This window comes from Caenorhabditis elegans, chromosome III, assembly GCF_000002985.6.
Source record: "Caenorhabditis elegans chromosome III".
Lineage (NCBI taxonomy): Eukaryota > Metazoa > Nematoda > Chromadorea > Rhabditida > Rhabditidae > Caenorhabditis > Caenorhabditis elegans.
This window is the reverse complement of record NC_003281.10, coordinates 3,944,049-3,964,478: the sequence shown is the minus strand read 5'-3', so window position 1 is coordinate 3,964,478 and position 20,430 is coordinate 3,944,049. Positions and strand designations below refer to the sequence as shown.

General features: G+C 33.6%; 3 protein-coding genes and 2 non-coding genes across 6 annotated transcripts; 2 read left to right on the top strand and 3 right to left on the bottom strand.

Annotated features, from left to right (window-relative positions):
- Nucleotides 1-141: 141 nt before the first annotated feature.
- Nucleotides 142-1,748, top strand: R10E9.2 (Major sperm protein). Its single transcript, NM_065397.5, has 3 exons — nt 142-436; nt 868-1,340; nt 1,388-1,748. The coding sequence occupies exons 1-3, from the start codon at nt 429-431 to the stop codon at nt 1,684-1,686; spliced, it is 780 nt and encodes a 259-aa protein (NP_497798.1). The 5' UTR covers nt 142-428; the 3' UTR covers nt 1,687-1,748.
- An 886-nt stretch (nt 1,749-2,634) lies between these two features.
- On the bottom strand, nt 2,635-4,258 carry R10E9.3. Of its 2 annotated transcripts, none has more exons than NM_001129240.2 (6): nt 4,104-4,258; nt 3,536-3,693; nt 3,210-3,314; nt 3,063-3,165; nt 2,877-2,988; nt 2,635-2,823 (listed from the first exon to the last, which is right to left on the bottom strand). In NM_001129240.2, the coding sequence occupies exons 1-6, from the start codon at nt 4,130-4,132 to the stop codon at nt 2,773-2,775; spliced, it is 558 nt and encodes a 185-aa protein (NP_001122712.1). In that variant the 5' UTR covers nt 4,133-4,258; the 3' UTR covers nt 2,635-2,772. The 2 variants fall into 2 exon arrangements, with proteins under 2 accessions (NP_001122712.1, NP_001122713.1); NM_001129241.5 differs by having other exon boundaries at nt 2,664-2,823; nt 2,877-2,996; nt 4,104-4,223.
- A 1,561-nt stretch (nt 4,259-5,819) lies between these two features.
- 21ur-14757 lies at nt 5,820-5,840 on the top strand. Its single transcript, NR_052212.1, has one exon.
- Nucleotides 5,841-6,317: 477 nt separating this feature from the next.
- On the bottom strand, nt 6,318-7,855 carry F37A8.5 (Protein yippee-like F37A8.5; the record flags this gene model as incomplete). The annotated part of the gene is made up of 4 exons (NM_065395.2): nt 6,318-7,108; nt 7,160-7,268; nt 7,318-7,445; nt 7,784-7,855. The coding sequence occupies 4 exons, from the start codon at nt 7,853-7,855 to the stop codon at nt 7,004-7,006; spliced, it is 414 nt and encodes a 137-aa protein (NP_497796.1). The 3' UTR covers nt 6,318-7,003.
- A 3,222-nt stretch (nt 7,856-11,077) lies between these two features.
- F37A8.7 lies at nt 11,078-11,229 on the bottom strand. The gene has a single exon (NR_101808.1). It is a non-coding gene; the product is annotated as a small nucleolar RNA F37A8.7 (small nucleolar RNA).
- Nucleotides 11,230-20,430: the final 9,201 nt, after the last annotated feature.

Below are 20,430 nucleotides of genomic sequence, written 5' to 3'. Positions count from 1 at the left end.
AAAAAACCACAAAAAGAAAACAATTAACACAAAAAGAAAACAATTAACTAAAGTGCTACAATTATTGTGTCAAAAAACGCCTGTAACTCAAGAAGAAAACTTTCTAAAGTTATTCAAGCCTTATTGTACATTCAGAGTTTTTTTTGTACTTTGGAGCTGTACATTAGAAAACTGAGCTTTCGAAAATTTTTAAAAAATTAAAATTTTTCCACGTTTTATTGAATTTTATTTATTTTAAGTTTATTTAATAGACGTATAATTTTCATTAAAACTAGATACTGGAGGTTCACGGAAACCACGTGTAGCAAAAAAGAAAGTTCATAAAAAGTCAATGTGTAACCAATCAATATCAAAATCAGTTATTCCCGATTTCCGAAACTTGAAAAGCCACTCGAATTGCCGATCTGCTCTTCTCTCCAACTAACAACATGCCATGGTGAGTTTAAATTCAGTGTAACAGAACGAACAAGTTCTGAAGCGAAGCTTGTTTGGCAGCGGCCGGCATTCTCCGGGACTCACTAATGATCACTGAGTTATTCGAATGTATCCTGGAAGATGTCGGACGCTTTGCAACAACACGGCACCTCGTGCTAAGCTTTGACAATTGCTTCACTTTGATGGCTTATATCTCGGCTGTCATATTAAAAAATATTTCACTGTCAAAATGTAGAGAAACATTTTGTACGTATTTTGTCAGTTGCCAATTTTTTGACAACACCAAAGAAAGCCGTGATATATACTGTCAAAGTATATCAATTTGCAAACGCCGCTTCATGGCTTTAACTTGAGTCTGTTGCTGTGATTCAGTGTGTCTGGCAAATTTATTAGTGCCAAGTTCTCTCCAATTTCTATAAATCCATTTTTCAGTCAGTCGAAGAAAAATCCATCGGAAGTTCACATCTCATCTGGTCGTGATCTCGTCCAACGAACATTTGTCTTCAGCAACACCACGGGAAAGGATTTCCTTCTCAAGTTGATCACCTCAAGCGAAGCCATCTCATTCCCAACTAACATCTTCCGTTTCCCTCCATCATCTCATCGTGTCATCCAGTTTCGTGTCAACTCGTCGAAGCTTTCCCATTGGGATAAGTTGAACATGTCGATCAAGGGTTATGTGATGCCGATTTACGCAAAGAACCTCAAGCAGTTTATCGATCAGAAGTCTACAGCAGGTACTCAGGATCAGGAGGCTTTCTCGCTTGCAGTCAAGTTTACGGATCAGTACTCGGCTCCGCAGGTTCTCATCAACTTGCCAGGAAGTGCCACGTGTATCGAGTCGATGGATCACCCTGTTGGAATTGAAGAGCTGGACACGATCACTGCAGTTAACATTGAGAAAGGTACTCTTTTAGATTTCATTGTGAAACTCTGAACATTAAAATTTCAGACGCCCTGACCGCTGCTCCAATTGGAAATCTGATGGGATTTGTCGAGGAATACAAACGTCGCAACACTAACAAAGGTGGATGCTGGTTGTCCAACTACATTTGCGGTGGCGAAGAGGAGCAAAAAGAGAAGAAATCTATTAGAGGAGCATCCCGTCGTTCAAGTCGTTCTTCGAAGAAAAGTGCAAAGTCTGCTGGATCGTCGAGTTGCCGTTCACAGTCTCGTAAGAAGAACAAGAAGAGTCAGGTGAATGTGTGTCTTGAAGCAACTCCTTGTGGTGGATCGACTATTCAGGCCTGAGAACTCAACGGCTTGATATAAGTGAACGTACATGGATTACAGAAATGAAGATATTTGTATTTTCCTTGCTAGTTATGTTTTTTCATCTTGTTTGCAAAAGATCCTTCTACTTAAAAGAGTATAACTTCTCAAAAAAAGGAATCTTTGAACTATATAATTTGAATCTGAGAATACTTCAGGCCCAGTTTAATTGAGAAAATGCTCTTGAGAAGTTACGTCTAATTTTGAGTTAAAAATGTGTTGTGAACCCCGGAACAATGGGATGCTTTCAAGAACATTTATTTTTGTGAAAAGTATTATAATTCGCTTGGTCGGTTGTCTTGATCTGTTGGATGAAACAGTTTGCAGATTTTTTCGAAAAAAGTGTGTGCCACCAACTTTAAGGTGTCTGTGAATTGGTTGTTTGTTCCAGCACCTCCACACCTCCAATCGGAAATCTGAAGGGATTTGCCGAGGAATACAAACAGCACAACAAGAACAATGAAGACTATTTGAAGACAGGCTGATTTCCTCAAGATGGTTCAATCTACCTTTTTTCATATTAAAGTTTCAAAATAGGAATCTTTGAACTAAATAAAATGAATCTGAAAATATTTCAGGCCCAGTTTCAAAGGAATACGTGATTGAAAAATTGCTCTAGAGAAGTCTAATTTTGATTTTAAAGTGTTTTGTGAGCCCCGGAACAATTTGAGATGCCTACGTTGCCTACTTTGCAACAGAGCTATCTGAATAAACTTAACATTTTAACTGTTTGCTAACAATGACAATTTTGAACATCCTCTGAAGAATGTTCAAATTGATTTTCAGGTGTCTTTGAACTGGTTGTTTTGATATAAAAGCTTCTCGTTTTTCTGTAATAATACATTTCTAGGAATGTTGAAACAGAAGTTACGGAAATATTGAGAAGTATAATTTCTGCGCCCTCGTTTGAATGGAGTCTAGAATTTTTTTACCAACTCAGATTTTTATATAAATGTCATTTATTTAAATAAAAAATAGATCGAATTTTTGTAAAATCACACGATTGAAAGAAAATCTAGAAATGCCCGTTTTGTTATCTGTCTGCACAAGCCCTCAAGTCCGCCCTCAGAACAAATACTCGCCTCCCATCTCGAATTCGTGCATTTGTGGTGAATTCTGAATCAGAATAAGAAAAAAAAGTATTTTAATTGGATAATTAAAAAACTTACCGCGATGGTCAAAAGTGCGGCTAGTCCATCGAAAAATGCGGTGATCAGTATAAAAAAGAACAAATAAAATCGTTCAATTAGCGAAATGTGTAGAATTGAGCAGGGGTGATCACTGAAACGCTACATTTTACTCGAAATTTTAATTCTTTATTTAAAATTTTAAATAAATAAAAAACAAAAACTTACACAGAACAATCATTTCCACCATCTTTTGCCATCAAAACAATTGCAAAAACCAACTTCACCAACGACAACGTCATTTCAAAAGCAAGCATTAAGAGTACTACGTCTGAAAAAAAAATTACAGCAATTTCAATCGCAAACGAAACTTACACAACGCTGGCTTGATTCCATGATAAATTGTGATAGCTATCAGAAAGCATTCAGCGATTCCAAATGCAAGAATTGTGTAGAAAAATGAAATGTCAAGGAGGATCACTGAAAAATTATGTTGAATTGGAATATATAGTTTCAATTTAAATTTAAAATTACAATTTTGCCATTCAGCGAAAGTTTCTAATTTTTCGAAATGATTTAAACTCCGAAGAAAATTAAAAAAAAAAACTGCTACAATAGTTTAAAATTCCGCATTTCATTTGAAAGTTTAGATATGAGACCAAAACTTAAATTGAGATTTTTAACTATTCTGAGATCCGTACCTGATACAATAAGCAATACCAAATAAATGGCAAAAGTAACAGATTTGACTCCAATCAAAAATGAGCTGAATCCGAGCATCGTCGTCCTTTCCTCCACAATCGTTGACACACCGTCGTCGGCATGCTCCAAATCGTTTGACGTAGACGCAGAAGTCCATCTGACAAAATATGAAACAAAAATTGAGGAAATTTGAAACAAAATAATGTAGGAAACATTCGGTGGGTGTTGTATTTCTTTAAGTTTTTGGTGGTAGATTTCTTTATTTTTTTTCTTTGATTTGAAATCAAGCACGTTTTCCAGCCTACCGCGGCCTCTGTGCGTGCCTATCTGCCTACCTGGCTATATACAACTTACGTTCTGAGATTTTTGCGCTTTTCAATGTATTTTTTTCAATAAAAAATTCAGGCTCTTTCTTCTTTGAAAAGAAAATCCAAATTCTTCATGAGATAAACTTGAATGCTAAATTTCTATGAAAACAAAAAATTCCCATTAAACTATACGATATTTTTAGAAACTATAAGTTGTCAATTGGACACTTTTTTGCTATTTGAAAAATTAAAAACTTACTCATTATCAACCAGATTCAATGTAGACATGACAATAAATTAGATTTTAGAAAATTCGCAAAAAAAAACGCACTCGAAAAAGAAAAAAAGAGCACACCGGTTGGAGGTTTTTTTACAACAAAACAGTCTCTCTCTTTCCAAGTGACCGCCGACTAGGAGTTTATTTGTCTTTCTGCGTCTCTTCACACTCTACTCTATGTATGGTCTCTTATCTAGTTTGTCCTCTTCCTATCATTATGTTTCACCCCTCTCAATTTATGAGTTAATTTCTCAAAATTACCAGTTTCTCGACAACCACGTGACCTAAGAAAATGCAACATGGTCCACACACAAATATGGTCTCGAAGCGATTGAAGAATTTGGAAAAGAAGGTGTCGCAAAATAGAGTGTAAAGAGTAAAGGGTACTTAAAGGGTACTGTAGTTCCCGATGCCAGCAATTTTTGTGAAAAATCTTCTATTTTCCAAAAATTTGAATTAAAAATAGTTCCATCATTTATTTCGAAATTTTTTCAATGGTATTTGAATACAATTTAATACATTTTTCTGAGTATTTGCTCTGAAAAACACTGAAAAATAGAAAATTTGGAGAAATTACAGCGAGTTCAAAAATACATTGAAATGTTCTATCTTGTGTTTAAAAAAATGTTGTTCAAATTTTTGCCAAAAAACTCACTTTGCAGATTTTTCCGGTGAGCTTTTCGTCGTATTTTCTTCATCGCCGTCAATTTCTGTGAACGTCACCATTTCTTGAAAATCAAATATGAAACTGAAATTTTGAAAATATATATTATTAAATTTCTGATAACGTGGTGTTTTGAATTTAATTTTTGAACTTCACAAATTAAAAAAAAAATCAAACTATTAAAAAAACAGCGCAACATGGCTAGAAGAAAGTGAAATGAACAGTGAAACAAATCTGAAAGAACCAGAAAGTGCCCAAAGTGAAATGAGAAGAGAGAAAGAGATATAGAGATAGAAAGTTGCAAAAAAATGTATCGCGTGGTTGTTTTTTTGAAAATGAGGAGAAAAGGGAACAGAAACAACAAATTGTGTATCTGGCAATGAGATTAATCGATGAACACATGAAGATTGAGGTTGTATGGGTTGCAGGTGCTATAACAATTATTTTTCAGAAACCTTATGTAGTGTTAAATTATTTATATGATGAGTCATAGCTAAAAACATCGTCTATCTAACATTAAAATTTACTCACGTTTGGACTTCAGTTACCCTACCGCCGCGATAAGGGCATTTTGAAAATTCGAATGTAAACCTTAAATCAAGTTGGCCGAAAATTTTAAAATTATGTTCTAGATTTTTAAATAACATGTAAATTAAACACTGGTCCATTAAAACTAAAGTTAAACTAACCAATTTACGAACTTTATTTTAAACAAGTCAAATTTTTTTCTAAGAAGCTCTAAAATCTAACACAATTCTAATAGAAGTTAAATTTTTTAACATTAATTGGTCGAGAAAAATAATTTATAATAAATTTTTTATTCTAAGGGTGTCTTACGTATTTTTCAGATTAAAACTAGCTTAAACTGCACAGAAGAGAGCAAATCCTAGAAGCAAATTAATTTTCAAAAAATCAATGTAATGAAACCATGTGTTCTGAATCACCAGCTTGTTCCCGTTTTTCACCATATGTGCCATTTTTATGATGAATGTTTCGTCTTTAAAGCTTTAAGCACGATTTTTACAAATATTTAATGGGCTTTATTGCAGGTGTGTTTTATAAAAAATACTATGGAATTTACGTTTGAATGAATGGCATTATTCAACTTTGACAATTCATATTTTACTCGTATTTTGTAATATCAAAAACTGTCGGCTATCAAAATATAAATTGTTTTCTATTGTTTTGCAATTTAACATTTTTAGAGTTGCAAGTTTTTATAATATTTTTCAAATTTTCTGAAGGTTTACCGAAATCAAACTGAAAAAGCGCAATCAGTTACTGACGTTTCAGAATTTCAGAATTTCGTTTGCAATTTTTAATGTAAATTTTTAAGCATTTGGGTCCGCTAGAACAAAAGACCTACGCCACCAATTTTTCATAAAAACTGAAACTGATAACTAAACACCATTACAACTATTCTGATTTTTTTCAGGATCAAAGCATCTAGAAATTTGATCTGACCAATGAAAAAAAAAATCGAAAATATCCAACTGATCGCCGCTTTCACTGTGTCCTCTGTACACAAAAAAGAGTTTCGGAAGAGTTTATTTTCGTATTAAAAAGTTCAATGAAAAGTTTATCTTTCGGAATGAAAAAAAAAGAAAACGACAGAAAATCAGCCACGTCACAATCAAAAAAGTGGTTAGACTCAGGAGGAGGATAATAGAAAAATTGGAAAATTGAAACCGTCAATGGGGGGGGGAAAAGTACCTATAGTGAATGGAGACAAATAGGGAAAAAGTAGATGAAATGTGTATATCTGCAGTTTGGATTGATCAATTTTTTGGGATCTCTTGTTTCAAGACCCAAAATCGTTCAGCAGAGATGTGAGTGGCGGATGAGAGTAAAGCGAGAGGGAGAAAAAGAGAAAAGGAAGCAGGGAATGAAAGGCAAAATATGAACACTGTATGTACAAAGACAAGGGGAATGAGATCATAGGAACTTACTTTGAGAGCTTATAACTTGTTGTTTTGCAAATTTATCAAAAAGATTCAATAACTGAAATGTAGAGTATCAAAAAATAAAGAATTCACCAGTTAGAATTTTTTGGATAAATGCAAAGACAACTGAGATACAAGCCGTCAAAGTTTAGTAATTTGAGATGATGGAGAGGGTAGTTGCGGCCGACATCTCACGGGCTGATGCAGGCGAAACCCGGAAGATGTCAGGTGCAACTCTCCAGTCCCTTGGATAATATAAATATAGAAACCGTGTGTTATGAATCATTCTGCTCATCCCATCCATTATCTTTCACCATATGTGCCAGCTCGATAATAAATTTCCCCTCCTTATACTTTTGACTCGATTCGAATGCGTGCTCCTGAAACAGTCACAGGTTTTTGAGAAATTATTCCTCATACTCCACACTCACATATTTCCATCCCAACGTCGTTTTGCAGATCTCGCAATAAATATCGGCAACCGCGTGAAGGCCGGTCAATAGTACACGCTCCTCAGCTGGCCCACATCCTACATTGACACTATAAAAAAATCTTTTCCACCTCCAATCTTTTCTCAGCTTTTTCTTACACTGCATTGAACAGGTACGCTTTTCCTTGACTCCCCTGAAAACTCTTCGAAATGAGCTCGGCGTGAGCGGCGAGGTTGGCTCTGCAGTGAATACAACTGTAGCAGCGGTCGCCGGCAGGGAGGTAGTGCTGAAATTCAGAAATAGACTTTATTTAAAAAATGTGGAAATACAGAAAATTATTGGATTAGTTTGAAAAGTATTGATACTTTTGTTGAAAAACTGGAGAAAAATTTCAAAAACTGGTTGAAAGCTGTCATTTACCAAAAAGTTTCCAAAAGCAGTTCTGGCAAGTTTTAGGCAGTTTCTGAAGTTTTTTTAAAAATATTTCTGTAAAAACAAGTGTCACTAGTCAGTAAGTACAAAAATAAAGACTAGTGAGATTCGGAAATTTGCATTTTTGTGATATTTCAGCAAATTGGAATATTCTGAGTATTCCAAAACAAATCTCCCATTTCCGAAAATTACCTGAAACGTTTTCTGCTTTTTCGGCGTGTTGTGCTTGCTTGAATTCTCCAGAACTTTCATTCTGAAATGCATAATAAATTAATGGATAATGGGTTAAGAGTAAAGTGAGTCACAATTTTCAGAAAAGGAGAAGCACAAGGAGGGGGTGGAAAATAGATTATATTATACTGTGTTTTGGATGCTCGAGGAGAAGAGCTGGCTCAGGAAGAGGTTTCATTTAATTATAGAGAAATGGGAGAAGGAGGAAGAAAAAGAAGATGAAGAGGCGTTCTGCGTTTCCATGTAATTATCTCAAAGGGCTTTGAACTAAGCTTCAGCTCACAGGAATTGGCAGAAAAATATCGATAGAAAAATATGAGCTTTTCAGTTTTCAAGGCGACCTATCTAAACAAAAATCGTAAATCGACGATGTTAGCTCCAACTTTAGAGACCTAGAATTGGAGAATCTAGAATTTAACATTTCGTGAGTTCCTTTCATTGTTTGCTCAAGAGGAATTCGAATTTCTAAAGTTCTTTCCTATCTTAAATATCTAGAATTTTTTATAAAATTGGTAAAGTTTGAAATAATATGAATAAACGTCTAATGGCTCCCAGGAAAAAGTTCAAAAGATCGCATGAAACTCAAGAAGACAGAGAAGATATGAGTTTGAGACTTGTCCAAAAATAAATTGTCTCAGAAAAGGAATAAATGGATGGTGGGGAAAAAAGGAGCAGAACCCATTCGACATTCTCGTCGTCTCGACCATTTCGAAGAATGGGGCGCCGTCCCCCCTTCTGACCAACCATTGAGAGTGAGAGAGATATCAGAGACGCAGAGACTTAAAGACATAGAACTAGGCACGCGGACGGCTCGTACTTGTGTCGATGCACTAAAAGGACACCTTCTTTCTTTCTGCTAGAGACGGGTACGATCGTTAAAAATGAAAAGAATGAGTTGAAGAAGGTCATTTGATGTTATATATCACCCCCAGGAAGTGAAAAAGACCGCCAAATGACACCTGCGCGTCAGAATTTTGAAAAAAGTTGAGGATATAGTGCAAGGATTGGAATTTAAAGATGAAAAAGGAACTTTATCACAAAAATTTTTTAGTTTGATAACAGGTGACTATTTTTCAAAGATCACTATCAAAATCTGAAAGTTTAGAGGTCAAAAATATGGACTATCATTGTAAGGAGCAACTTCTTTTATGCCTGCCTACCTAGGTGCTTGCTTGTTTTTAAAGTCTGATTAAAAAGTGAGCCAGGCGGCAACCAGGCATTTTCGAGCCTAGGAAGCTGGTATACCGAATTTCCACTAGTGCATAGAATTGCAGTACTCCATTTTGGGTTATATCTCGGTTAATTTTAAAAAATTTTCTAATTTTTTGACGTAGGTACAAAATCCCTACCTTCCTACGTCGTTTTTGTGCCTATAATTCAGGAAATAGGCGATAGGTAGAATATCTTAAGAAGGACAAAACATTGCAATTCTATAGATCAATTTTATTTTTATTTTGGGAGTTAGTTGCAAGATTTACGCACTTTTTTGGGATTATTTTGGTATTGAACCAAAAAGAAAATCGGTATTCATGTTTTCTTCCTTATAAGCAACCATAATGTTATCAACGACAAAAAGCCACTAATTCGATACGCATCATAAGCTTTTAGTAGATCATTTATTCTATGAATACATGAAGAGATGGTGATTAGGAGGCAGATAAATGACGGAAAAGACTGAACTATTTCTGGAAGTGGAAGCACGAAAAAGGCTTAAGAAGAGACATAGAAAAACGAAGGCATGTGATGTGAGAATTCCCAATGGGAAGTAAAGTTGGTTCTTGAAAATTCTTATGATTTAGTTCTGGAAATCTAGAAACTGAAAATATGAATACATTGATGTGTTGGTTGGCTATGTCTAGAGAAATATATTATAGAAGCTTCGAGGTGAATTGCAGTCAAAGGTTGAGCTAGATAATTTCGACAAAAAAACAAAAAAAAATCTGTGCGCCTTCCTTCAAACTAGACCCCCCCCCATATCTTGGCTCTATAAAAAAACATTTAATTTTCCGTACAATCTCAAGTTCATAAACTGAAAAAAACCAGCTGTCGAGGAAATTGCACCACATCTCATGACCCGTTTCCACCCTCCTCTAAATTGTCACATAAAAATCCAGAAACTAGTGCCTATCAAGTGACCAGCGGACGAAAATGAATGAAAAATGAATAGAAATAGTCTTTCTCTCTTTTAAAACAAGAATATGTCATGCTTTTCCCCCATCCAAATCACGTTGTTCTCTACTCAATGTGCCTGGCGGCTTTTCTATGCGCGCACGTGACAAACAAGAAAGTCTATGATTTTACACACATACAACACAACAACACAAAGATCAGTACTAATTTGAGTGATCGAGTTACTTGTAAAACTCGAAACTTTTGAAAATGATCTAGGTTTTCGGAAAGTCTCTGAAAACCAGCCTACTAGATGATTTCAAAATTTCCAACGCTTGTACCAATATATAAATAAATTCATGACGAAAGATTTCAAAAATGATCTCAAAACATTTTTATGGCAGTTCAAAATTTTAGCTAAATTCTGCCCTTTTCTCGAAATTTTGAATTTTTTGGAAAATTGCCACCTAAAAATTGTTGTCCACAATTTTAAATTCTTAATTTACTTACAAAATTCTCGAATTGAGAAGGACATAGGCTACTGTAAACCAGGATTTTGTCTTCCACGGTAAACACAGTTCTCGTTTGTTCTATCTCGAAATGTTCAACTATCAAAAAAAAATTTTTTTTTTTTCATTTTATTGTTTTAGATTAATTACTGATATATTCAAAATGAACCGAGATATAACCTGTAAAGTTCTTGGATGCAATACTTTTATAGGAATTACGGTATGAATAGAATGATTAAAAACAGTGAGAGAAAAGTGTAGTCCACCACCATTTTTTTTTCAAAAACGAAACAAATTCCTAAAAACTATACGACTGTACATCTTGCAAGAGGAGGAAATTGGCTTTTTTGGAGAATATTTTGGAAAGCAAGGCTGTGCTGGTCAATATTCTCCACATTTTCTTCGTGTGCCTTTTTCTCTTCTCTTCCGAAAAGTCGTGAGAGACAGAAAACGAGAGAAAAAGAACACTATGAGAGAGTTCACAGACGCAGCCGGACAAAGACGAAACGCAGACAGCTGATTGATTCAATCCGAGGCGCTGGGGGCGCTGCACCCGTCCGCAGGGCAGCACGCACACTTTTCGTACCTGGAACCACCCAATGGAACATCTTTTATGTCTCCCCTCGGGGTGGTCAAATCAATCAAGTCAGCTGAGTTTTTGAAAAAAGAAAGACAGATGGACATTTGGGTAGATCAGAACGGACGATACGAGGGCACACACTTGTGACTTTTTCGGCTGAAGCAGCACGAGGTGAGACTGCTGCAAAATTGATACATCACATGGGAAAACGAATGATGGGACGTTGGTTGGTGTCTACTAGTCTAGAAATACACAGGAGGTTAGTACAAATTTTTAAGAACCATGTAAAAATACTTGGGGAAGTTTGGTTCTTCTAAAATGAAACTTATAATGCCGGCCATAATTCGAACCAAAATCGTGTTTTCAGAAATTTCGAGTTTTCCAACAAGATTAACTCAAAAACTAGGGGTTTCTATTAGGAAAATGTCGTAAAGTTTTTGTTCTACAATTTTTCCAAAATTTTTTCATCTCAAAATTTCGGAAGTCGGCCAGAGAAAAATAGTTTTGCCCAAAATATTTGGAAAAACTATAAGTATCTGGAGTGTTTTATTTTAATATATTTGGTCATGTTGGTCTCTTATGAATGTATTTAATTGGAAGTATACCATTTTTGTTTTGGTATTTTTCGAACAAAGCAAAGCGAACACTATTACGGATTAGGTAATTTCCAAACCAACTTTGCAAAAATAATTTTAAAAAATTTTGCTTTAACAACTAAATTATTAAAAAACATTAGAACAAAGGAAAAGTTACAAAAAATGCCAAATTTTCAGGTACTGCACTCATGAACTCTAAAAAACACTGTTTTGTTGTCAAATTTCATGTAAAAACTAGAACTTTTTGACAGCATAACTCGCCTAATTTCCAAAATATCAGAAAATGTTGAACTACAAAAATAGAGAAAAATTAGTTTAATTTATTGGTTAACAACTTTTTGATAAATTAAACAACCGGCAAGATCTTTAACAAAAAAAGGCGCAAAGGCCAAAAGCTTTTAGATCACAATATATATTGTCACAAATTATTCAATCAACTGACAATAACGGAAGTATTACATTAATTAGTTCCACTGAATGATCGAATCTAGGCCACCAGTTAAAACCAGTTGGAAAACATGGAACAGACTTCAAAACTGGACAGACACTGATATAACAATCATCATATTTCTTATCTTACGAAGAGAGAAAGCGAGAAACGTTTTGTGTTGCAATCATGTGTTGTTGTTGAGAAAATGAAACGGTTGAGAGAAGAGGAGCGTAAAACTCAAACAATTTTCGATCGACAAGAGGACAAGAGTCAATAGGGGGTTGATCAAGAGGATCAGATGGAAAAATGAAGTCAGAGAATCGGATAAATAAACATGCATACACATCTGACCACTAGATTTTTGATTTCAGGTCAAGGAGGAAAAACTTGCAAATTTGATTTCTGAGATATTAACAACTAATGAAAACAACTTTATCTGCACTTTTTGCAAGTTCTTATTTGTGTTTTGAACTGACGAAGGCATTCTTAAAAGCTAGTATAGTTAAGTGGTCGACATCTGCCGGGTACCATAATGAGTAGCAGAACCCGGCAGATGTCGGGTACTACTTTGGACAGAGAGATTCTCACTTTCAGCCCATTTTTACAGGTTGATATCATTTCTATTTAAAAAAGCCTAAAAATACCGTCCAAAAAGATAGTTAACTTTTCTAGTAATAAACTTTTGGAAAATAACCTTTTCAACAAATTTGTTATATAAAAATCGGAAATCTGGCAAAAACTAAACCCAAAATTTTCAGCATGTCCGCATTCAGCTGATTTGAGTTCATATTCTAAGAAAAGAAAACACAAGGGACAGACAGAGTGACAGGATATTCATAAAATAGTAAATATGTCTGAGTAATAGACAAGTTTTTATAAATACTCGATAGGAAAAATACCAGCTGAGGAATCGAGGAAAAAATTTCTTGACTATTGGGAATGTGGGGCCTTTCTGATAGATAGGAAAGTTTTCCGACGTGCCTGCCTACACCTTATTCATAGAAAATTTTTGTGCCTCTCGTCATACGAAAAATCATGGTTCACAGTTTCAAAAAAATCGAAAGGAGCGAAAAAAGTTATGAATTTTGACCTGGAACTAATTGGCACCCCTGATACAATATTCTTCCTAAAAAAAAGAAAACAGTTTCAGATAATCTCATCTTTTATACTACTTCCAACCGTTGAACAAATATACATTTTGTTCAGAAAGTCAAATATTAAGTCGTATCAGCTGATTTTCTTGTGTTAGAAAAAATAGAAAAGTGTGTTTAGAGAAAAACAACAAAACACACAGATGTGTGCATTTTCTCTGTTAGTTTTTTAACCAAAAACTGGATTATGCAAATAACTATAATACGAGTATTATTATTAAAAATCATGTGGATGAAGTCGAGGAGAAAATTTGCACCCAGCATGGTGAAAAACTAGGATTGTTTAAAAACAATTTTATCGGGAAACTAAAAATACGAGTGTTTAAAATTTCCAGTTTATCGAAAATTTTCGGCAATCTGACAAATCTGATAATTACCAAGTTTCAATTTCTCAATAATTCATGCATTTTTGGTAAATGTCAACGATTGGATTTGCAATAAAATGGCTACGGGGATTTTCAAAAAAATTAGTTTGAAGCCAGATATTAATTTTCAAAGTTTGGAAAATCTACTAATTTGACATAAAAATGGCCTATTTCATTTAATTTAAAAATTTGCTCTAAAATGTAAAATTCACTATTTCTGCTTAAACTCGGCGGTTTTGGAAGTTTTTTTTGGGATTTTCAAAAAAATTAGTTTGAAGCCAGATATTAATTTTCAAAGTTTGGAAAATCTACTAATTTGACATAAAAATGGCCTATTTCATTTAATTTAAAAATGTGCTCTAAAATGTAAATTCACAATTTCTGCTTAAACTCGGCGGTTTTGGAAGTTTTTGGAACATTGTTTTCAAATTCTGAAAAAGGACAAAATTTGCAATAAAATGGCTACAGGGATTTTCAAAAAATTAGTTTGAAGCCAGATATTAATTTTTCAAAGTTTGGAAAATCTACTAATTTGGCATAAAAATGGCCTATTTCATTTAATTTAAAAATGTGCTCTAAAATGTAAATTCACAATTTCTGCTTAAACTCGGCGGTTTTGGAAGTTTTTGGAATATTGTTTTTAAATTCTGAAAGAGGACCAAATTTGCAATAAAATGGCTACAGGGATTTTCAAAAAAATTAGTTTGAAGTCAGATATTAATTTTCAAAGTATGGAAAATCTATTAATTTGGCATATAAATGGCCTATTTCATTTAATTTAAAAATGTGCTCTGAAAGGTAAAATTCACTATTTCTGCTTAAACTAGGCAGTTTTGGAAGTAATTGAAATAATGTTTTTAAATTCTGAAAGAGGACCAAATTTGGGGAGGGGCTCCACGGTACGGCATGTAATAAGTCCAAAAGGACCATTTTATGAATGGGGCACAAACAACAAAGGTTTTGCACATTCTCTGTACTCTCCTGCTCTCACAGCCCTCTTTCCTCCCATTTTATTCATTTTTGGTCCTATTTTCGGTTCAATTTTTACACACGAAAATTACGTCGGTACCAGTTTCTGTGTGGGAACCCCTCAGATTGGGAAAACAAAAACGAGAAATAGAACGTAGTACGAAGAGACGCAGAGAGCTGAAATGGAAAAAGAATAAGGAAAATACGAGAGCATCTGGTAAACAATTGAATACGAAATTGATGATACTTCTGGCTGGAACAATAGGGAGACAAAGGGGAATGGCGACTCTGTTCTGGGTGCTCTGAATATTTAACCGCAGAAAATTTGCATGAAAAGTTCTGAAAAATTATTCACAAAAATTAATACAGAGGGGAAAACTTGTTAAAAACTACTCCTATGGTGCAAAAATAACCAAATATCATAGTAAAACTTTTCAAGAAAATTTGGAAAATTGTTTATTTTGTTTCAGAAAGTGGATTTTTGGATAATTTTAAAGCACTGTTGCATGCTCGAATCTTTACAAGGTTCAAATATCGATATTTGAAACATATATAAGTAGACTAAAAATACTATTGAGAAAGAAAACTTTCAAAAAAGTGGCGAAGTTGAGTAACACCTCTTTCTAAAACAAATAAATTTTAAAAAATTAAAAAAAAATTGCACTTGGTTTTATTTGAACTGAAAATAATTTTCTGAGAATTTTCGCTACTTTTCTGGTTGGGTCTCGCAACGATCTCGACCACAGTGCTTTTTTAAAATTTCAAATTGTACATATATTATGAAATTTCATATCTTGAACTGTACATGGAAGGCCCGTGCAAACAGATGTTAGTTATTTCCTTCAGTCTCTGAATTTAAGGAATGTGTGCATCATATTATGGATTCCTTTAATTTACAGTTATATAAAATTTTCTTGAAATTCAGAATTCACAGGGCCCAAAATTATAGCATGATGTCTTATATTTTTCATGCATTAAATGGGCATTACAAAAGACATTGATGATATAATATTTCTATGCTAAATTTTGTTCAGTCATTGATTGTTCTGAATTTTGACTACTTCTCTGAAAGCCGTTTTTATTTAATTAATTAATAAACCATTCAAGTTCCAGACAGTTGAAGTTTGAATCTGTTTTTTATTTATGCTAAAAATCCGTATTTTTCCTCGAATAAAATTCGTTTGATTGCCTAATGATGAGAACGTAAAAATAACAATTGACCAGCAGCACCTCGAAATTTTTATTATTTTTAGTGGAGATATACGAATGGGTTAATTTTAAGTTTTATTAAATGCAAATATTTGCAATTTATTGCTAGTTTATTTGAAATTTTTTGTGATTTTTTAAAAAAGTCAATTCAAAAATTGACTTCATAAAAATGGACTTTCACTAGTGGGAATATTATCAACCAATCTGTAGAATGCAGTCACGGATTCTATTTTCGATATTCTCTTATGGTTAACTATTTCTGCTGAACTTGTTATTTTTAAACACTGATAGTGAGTGATCTCAGTATATCGAATATAACTATCAAAAAATTAATTGAATCTTTATGAATTTTTGGAATAAAGGTTTTTTTTTCGATTTGGCAATAAAATTCAAAGGGCTGAAATATTTTAGAATTCCTGCACAAATAATTTTTTTTTGTTTTTTTTCTAATTTTAAACATTTGCTACATTTTCACAAAATTTTCAGTAAAGTAAACTTGATAGCCCGTAAGAAAACGGCTGAAAGTCTAAAATTGAACTACAAATCGATCATTGAAAATTTTTTTGATCGTTTTTGCGGGAATGTCTGAAAATTTGCCCAACTAAAAAAGGAAGTTTTTCAATAACCTTCTATATTCGAAATTTTAAGCCGTCAAAAAAAATTTGCTGATAGTGAGAAAATTTTAAAAATACTTGAAAATACACAATCGATTTTTTTTGGTCATTTTAAGACTGAAAACCAATATTTTTCATGTTAAAAACTAGAAAACTGACTTGATATCTGAAAACGTTTTTTTCTAGTGGTTTAAACTAAATTTGGTTTATTGAGTGAGTGAACTTGACAACATCTTGGCCTCCTAGAGACGAATAATATGAAATTGAAAGAACAATCTTGATGTTGCCTCCTCCGCATTGTGTTTTGGTTTAGAAAAAACGGTGGAAACAGAAGAAAAATATAATTAAAAGATTCTCCCCTTCTTTCAGAGGAAGAGATTTTCTCTGGAGACGTTGCGATATCGGGTTTTTTTTTCTTTTTGAGATCAGATTTGACTGGGGCAATGTTTGTTATTTTTAATGATGGTATTGTATTTTTTCTCTAGCTAACAGATTTTTCTAGCTTTACAACAAAGTGTAAAATTTATTGAATTTTATTTACAAATAGGTTTAAAATATTTTTCATAGAATCATAGAGTGAGGTTTTCTACAGTAATTGTTTGCCTAGCCCGAAGTTTCACGAAAAATTTACTTCAGAAAACATCTTTCACTACTCTCGCATGGAGCAAATTCTTTTTTCTGTACTGTCAAGCTGAAAACAAAGCACATATTTTTCCGCTTACAGCGTAGATCATTTTTGTTTCAAAGACAAAAGATGAGACACGGGAGCAAGGTTTAATTTGTACTTAACAATTCATTTTCTCTTCTTTTCATCATTTAATTGTGTGACTAATCCATTTTCAGCCCCTTAACTTTTGATTTTTTCCCTTTGTTTTCATTTTCCCGTTCCAGAAATGCAGGACCTGCATTGCAGGTGATATCGAGGCATTCCTTGCCAAAAACAATAATTTCTGACTTCTAGAAGACTATTGCCCTCAAATCGAACATTTTATTTGAGAAGTGATAAGATAAGGAGCAATACAACTTGGCTTCAGCATTTTTCTTCTGCTCGGCAGGATTAATAAGAGCCCCATAGGTTCTTTCCTTTTATCGTGGGATTCCGGCAAGTAGAGGTGAAAATACACAATCGAGTCTCGCTGTCCACTTCTTCGACCGTATCCCAAAATAGTCAGTTTCATGCCTGCATACCTGCCGACGGCTTATTTTAACGGAATTAACTCTGGCCCGTTTAAATTTACTTGTAGTAAGTTCGAGGCAGTAGGCCGCCGTATAGGTAAAAAGTAGGCAAAGGCATTTTGTCACCAAAAGTTTTAAAGTTGGCCAAGCCCGTACCGAATCACCGATTGGTTGGCACTCTTCTCAGTTTTGCGCAAATTTGAAATTTAACTTAATACTGGTGATAATTCAACAACCTTCTGAATTTACACTTTTTGTTGTGTATTTTTTCTGTGAAAACCCCATTAGCGAGGGTAAGAAGAGTCCGAAAATATAACGGAAAACATCCTTATCCGCTGAATTTTTCATTTTTCTCATTGTATTGTAAGAAGATTTTTAGGCGTTTTTCCTGAAAAAAAGGTCTTTAAGAAAGAAATCATGAATATGTGAAGAAGCAACATCTTGATAAAATGAAGCACGAGATTCCTGAGTCTTTTTAGGAAATAGATTTGTGATTTATGAACTATTTGTTCAGTTTGAACAAAAATCTCTTCGACGTTTTGTAGTATATAATGAGGCTCCCATGTTTAGGTTCACGGCAATTTCTAGGATCCGCAATTTGTCGTAGAACTGAAAAACTGAAAGTCGATAGATTGCCTCGTAGGCCTATATGAAAGCCCAATGTTTCCCCAATTTTTGATCTATCCTCCATGTAGGCGTTTGAGATATTAAGTGTCTCATCAGATATTCTGGATCACTTTATCTTCCACTACAAGTATCTGAAATGACGTAAATATTATGAATATCATAGATCCCCTTCTGAACTACAATATCAGCGTCTAGACAAGCTCAAGTTTTGGGGTCTTAACATGTTAAGATGTTGGTTTAAAGTGTTCCTCAATTTGTTATCTTTTAGTTTGTTTTTCGTCCTAGTGTGTTTTTAAAAATAAGTGTAAATTATTTATAGAAATTAGTTCCGCGAGCATTTATTTGAGCCTCATACAATTTTTTCAATGAAAGGTGATCTGAATATCGCTTTGCCTGTAATGTGGGATAATCTGGTAAAATCTCCGAAAATACTAAAGTTCTAAATTTCCTAGAGCGAGAAGCAATATTAACATTCTCTGTAGAAAAATTCAGTAGATTAAAAGTGCCGAAACCCTTCGAAAGGAAATCTCAAAATCTTGCTGAATTTCGAATTTATTTGAATATTACTGTTTGATGATGAAAAATCCTGAAACTTTTTTAAATTTATACTCAACTGTACTAATCGTAATTGAATTAGAAATGTTTTGGCAGAATTAAATAGAGTCTTGGAAGATGGTGCTGTAGATAAGGGAGTAATTGAGTTTCAGTGAATAATAGTAGGCACGTGTTTCCTTCTAATGTGTGGTCCTTCGAGCACCAAAATCTAAATATTTTTAAAGAGCTGACTTTTTGGCTCCTACCTAAAACAAATGCCAGAAAAAGTAAAAGTGAATTTTTTTATAAATTTTTTGATAAGCGGTTCAGAATTTGCATTCAAAAAATTGTTTTAAAAAACCAATAAAAAAAAATAAATAAAAACATTTTTGATGCGAAATTTTCCAGTCAAAAATCGGCAATTTCAAATTTTAGAAATACAATTTTGAATTTTTTTGTTGTTGCTTTCTGTGCTGAAAATCTGAAAACCTACTAAAAAATTATTCTTCTCAAAAAAGTTTACTGCGCTGAAAATACTAAAAAAATACGTTACAATTGTACTTTTTAATTTTGCAATGATTTGTTAAAACAAGTTTAATGAAAAAAATGAGCTCTCTGAGATTTTTGCATGTTTTTATATTTTTATATCCACCAAAAAAATATCTTCATAAATCATAATAAATGTTGTTTCCTAATCAATTATTTAGAACGAGCTCATGCTATTAACTTTTGCATTTTTTCTGAAGCATTCTCCCCACTTTCCAAAAATATATGTCTTCTTGTAATACTTTGATATTCATGGTTTTTGTAAATGTTTCATTTCAGAACAATCAATCTTGTTCCGATTTCACCCACGCATTCAGTTGTACAAAATGTGGCTGGTTTTGTCATTTTTATTTTCATATGTTGAGTTGTTTTATAAAATACAAAACAGTGTTTTATGACTTGCTTTTTAGAATAAGTGATTAACAATCAAAAGTTCCTTGTGACATTCCAAGTCAACCTGAATTTCAACAATTGCTCATGCTTTTATTTTCATTTTCACCTGACTTCACGACTTTCCTTCCTTGCATATTTTTTTCTGATTACGTATTTCTAGTCAGAAAATAGGTAAGTGTTGCACAGTTTTGTATACAACTCGGTGCTCGAAAGGCGTGGATCAATCAGTGACTGGCAAGGGGCGTGGCGCACTTCGCTGATTGGTCCGTTGGTTTTATTGTGTTTAAAAGAGAGCAAAAAGATTAAAAAGGATGCTAAAAAATCCAGAATGTTCAATTAGTTAGAAGTTTTTGAGCTTTCCAGATATTCCACAACTTTGAAGACCGTTTCAGAAGTTTTCGGGACTTTTCAGAATTTTTTTTTAAGTTTTTCGAAATTTTCGAAAAAAAAATTTTTCAAAATTTTGAACTTCTCACCAATATTGTTCTGTTAATTCTAGAACTCCCCGCATAATTTTAATGAACAATTTGAAATTTCCCGCCAAAACTGTTGTGCCTCCGTTACACCCTGAAATGAACGCAATGTGCGCATTGCTAACGATCGTTTTGCGCGATGAGCTCATTGTGCTCAGTGTATTATGCACACATCGCTAGGTAACCTTTTAAAACTCAAAAATCAAAATTTTTTCTTTCAATTGGAATCTTCAGATACTCCCTTAAAACGTCATTCCTACATATTTCATATTTGATATTTAATTCCGCCTTTCGAATGAAAAGTCTATAAGTCTATATACCCACACT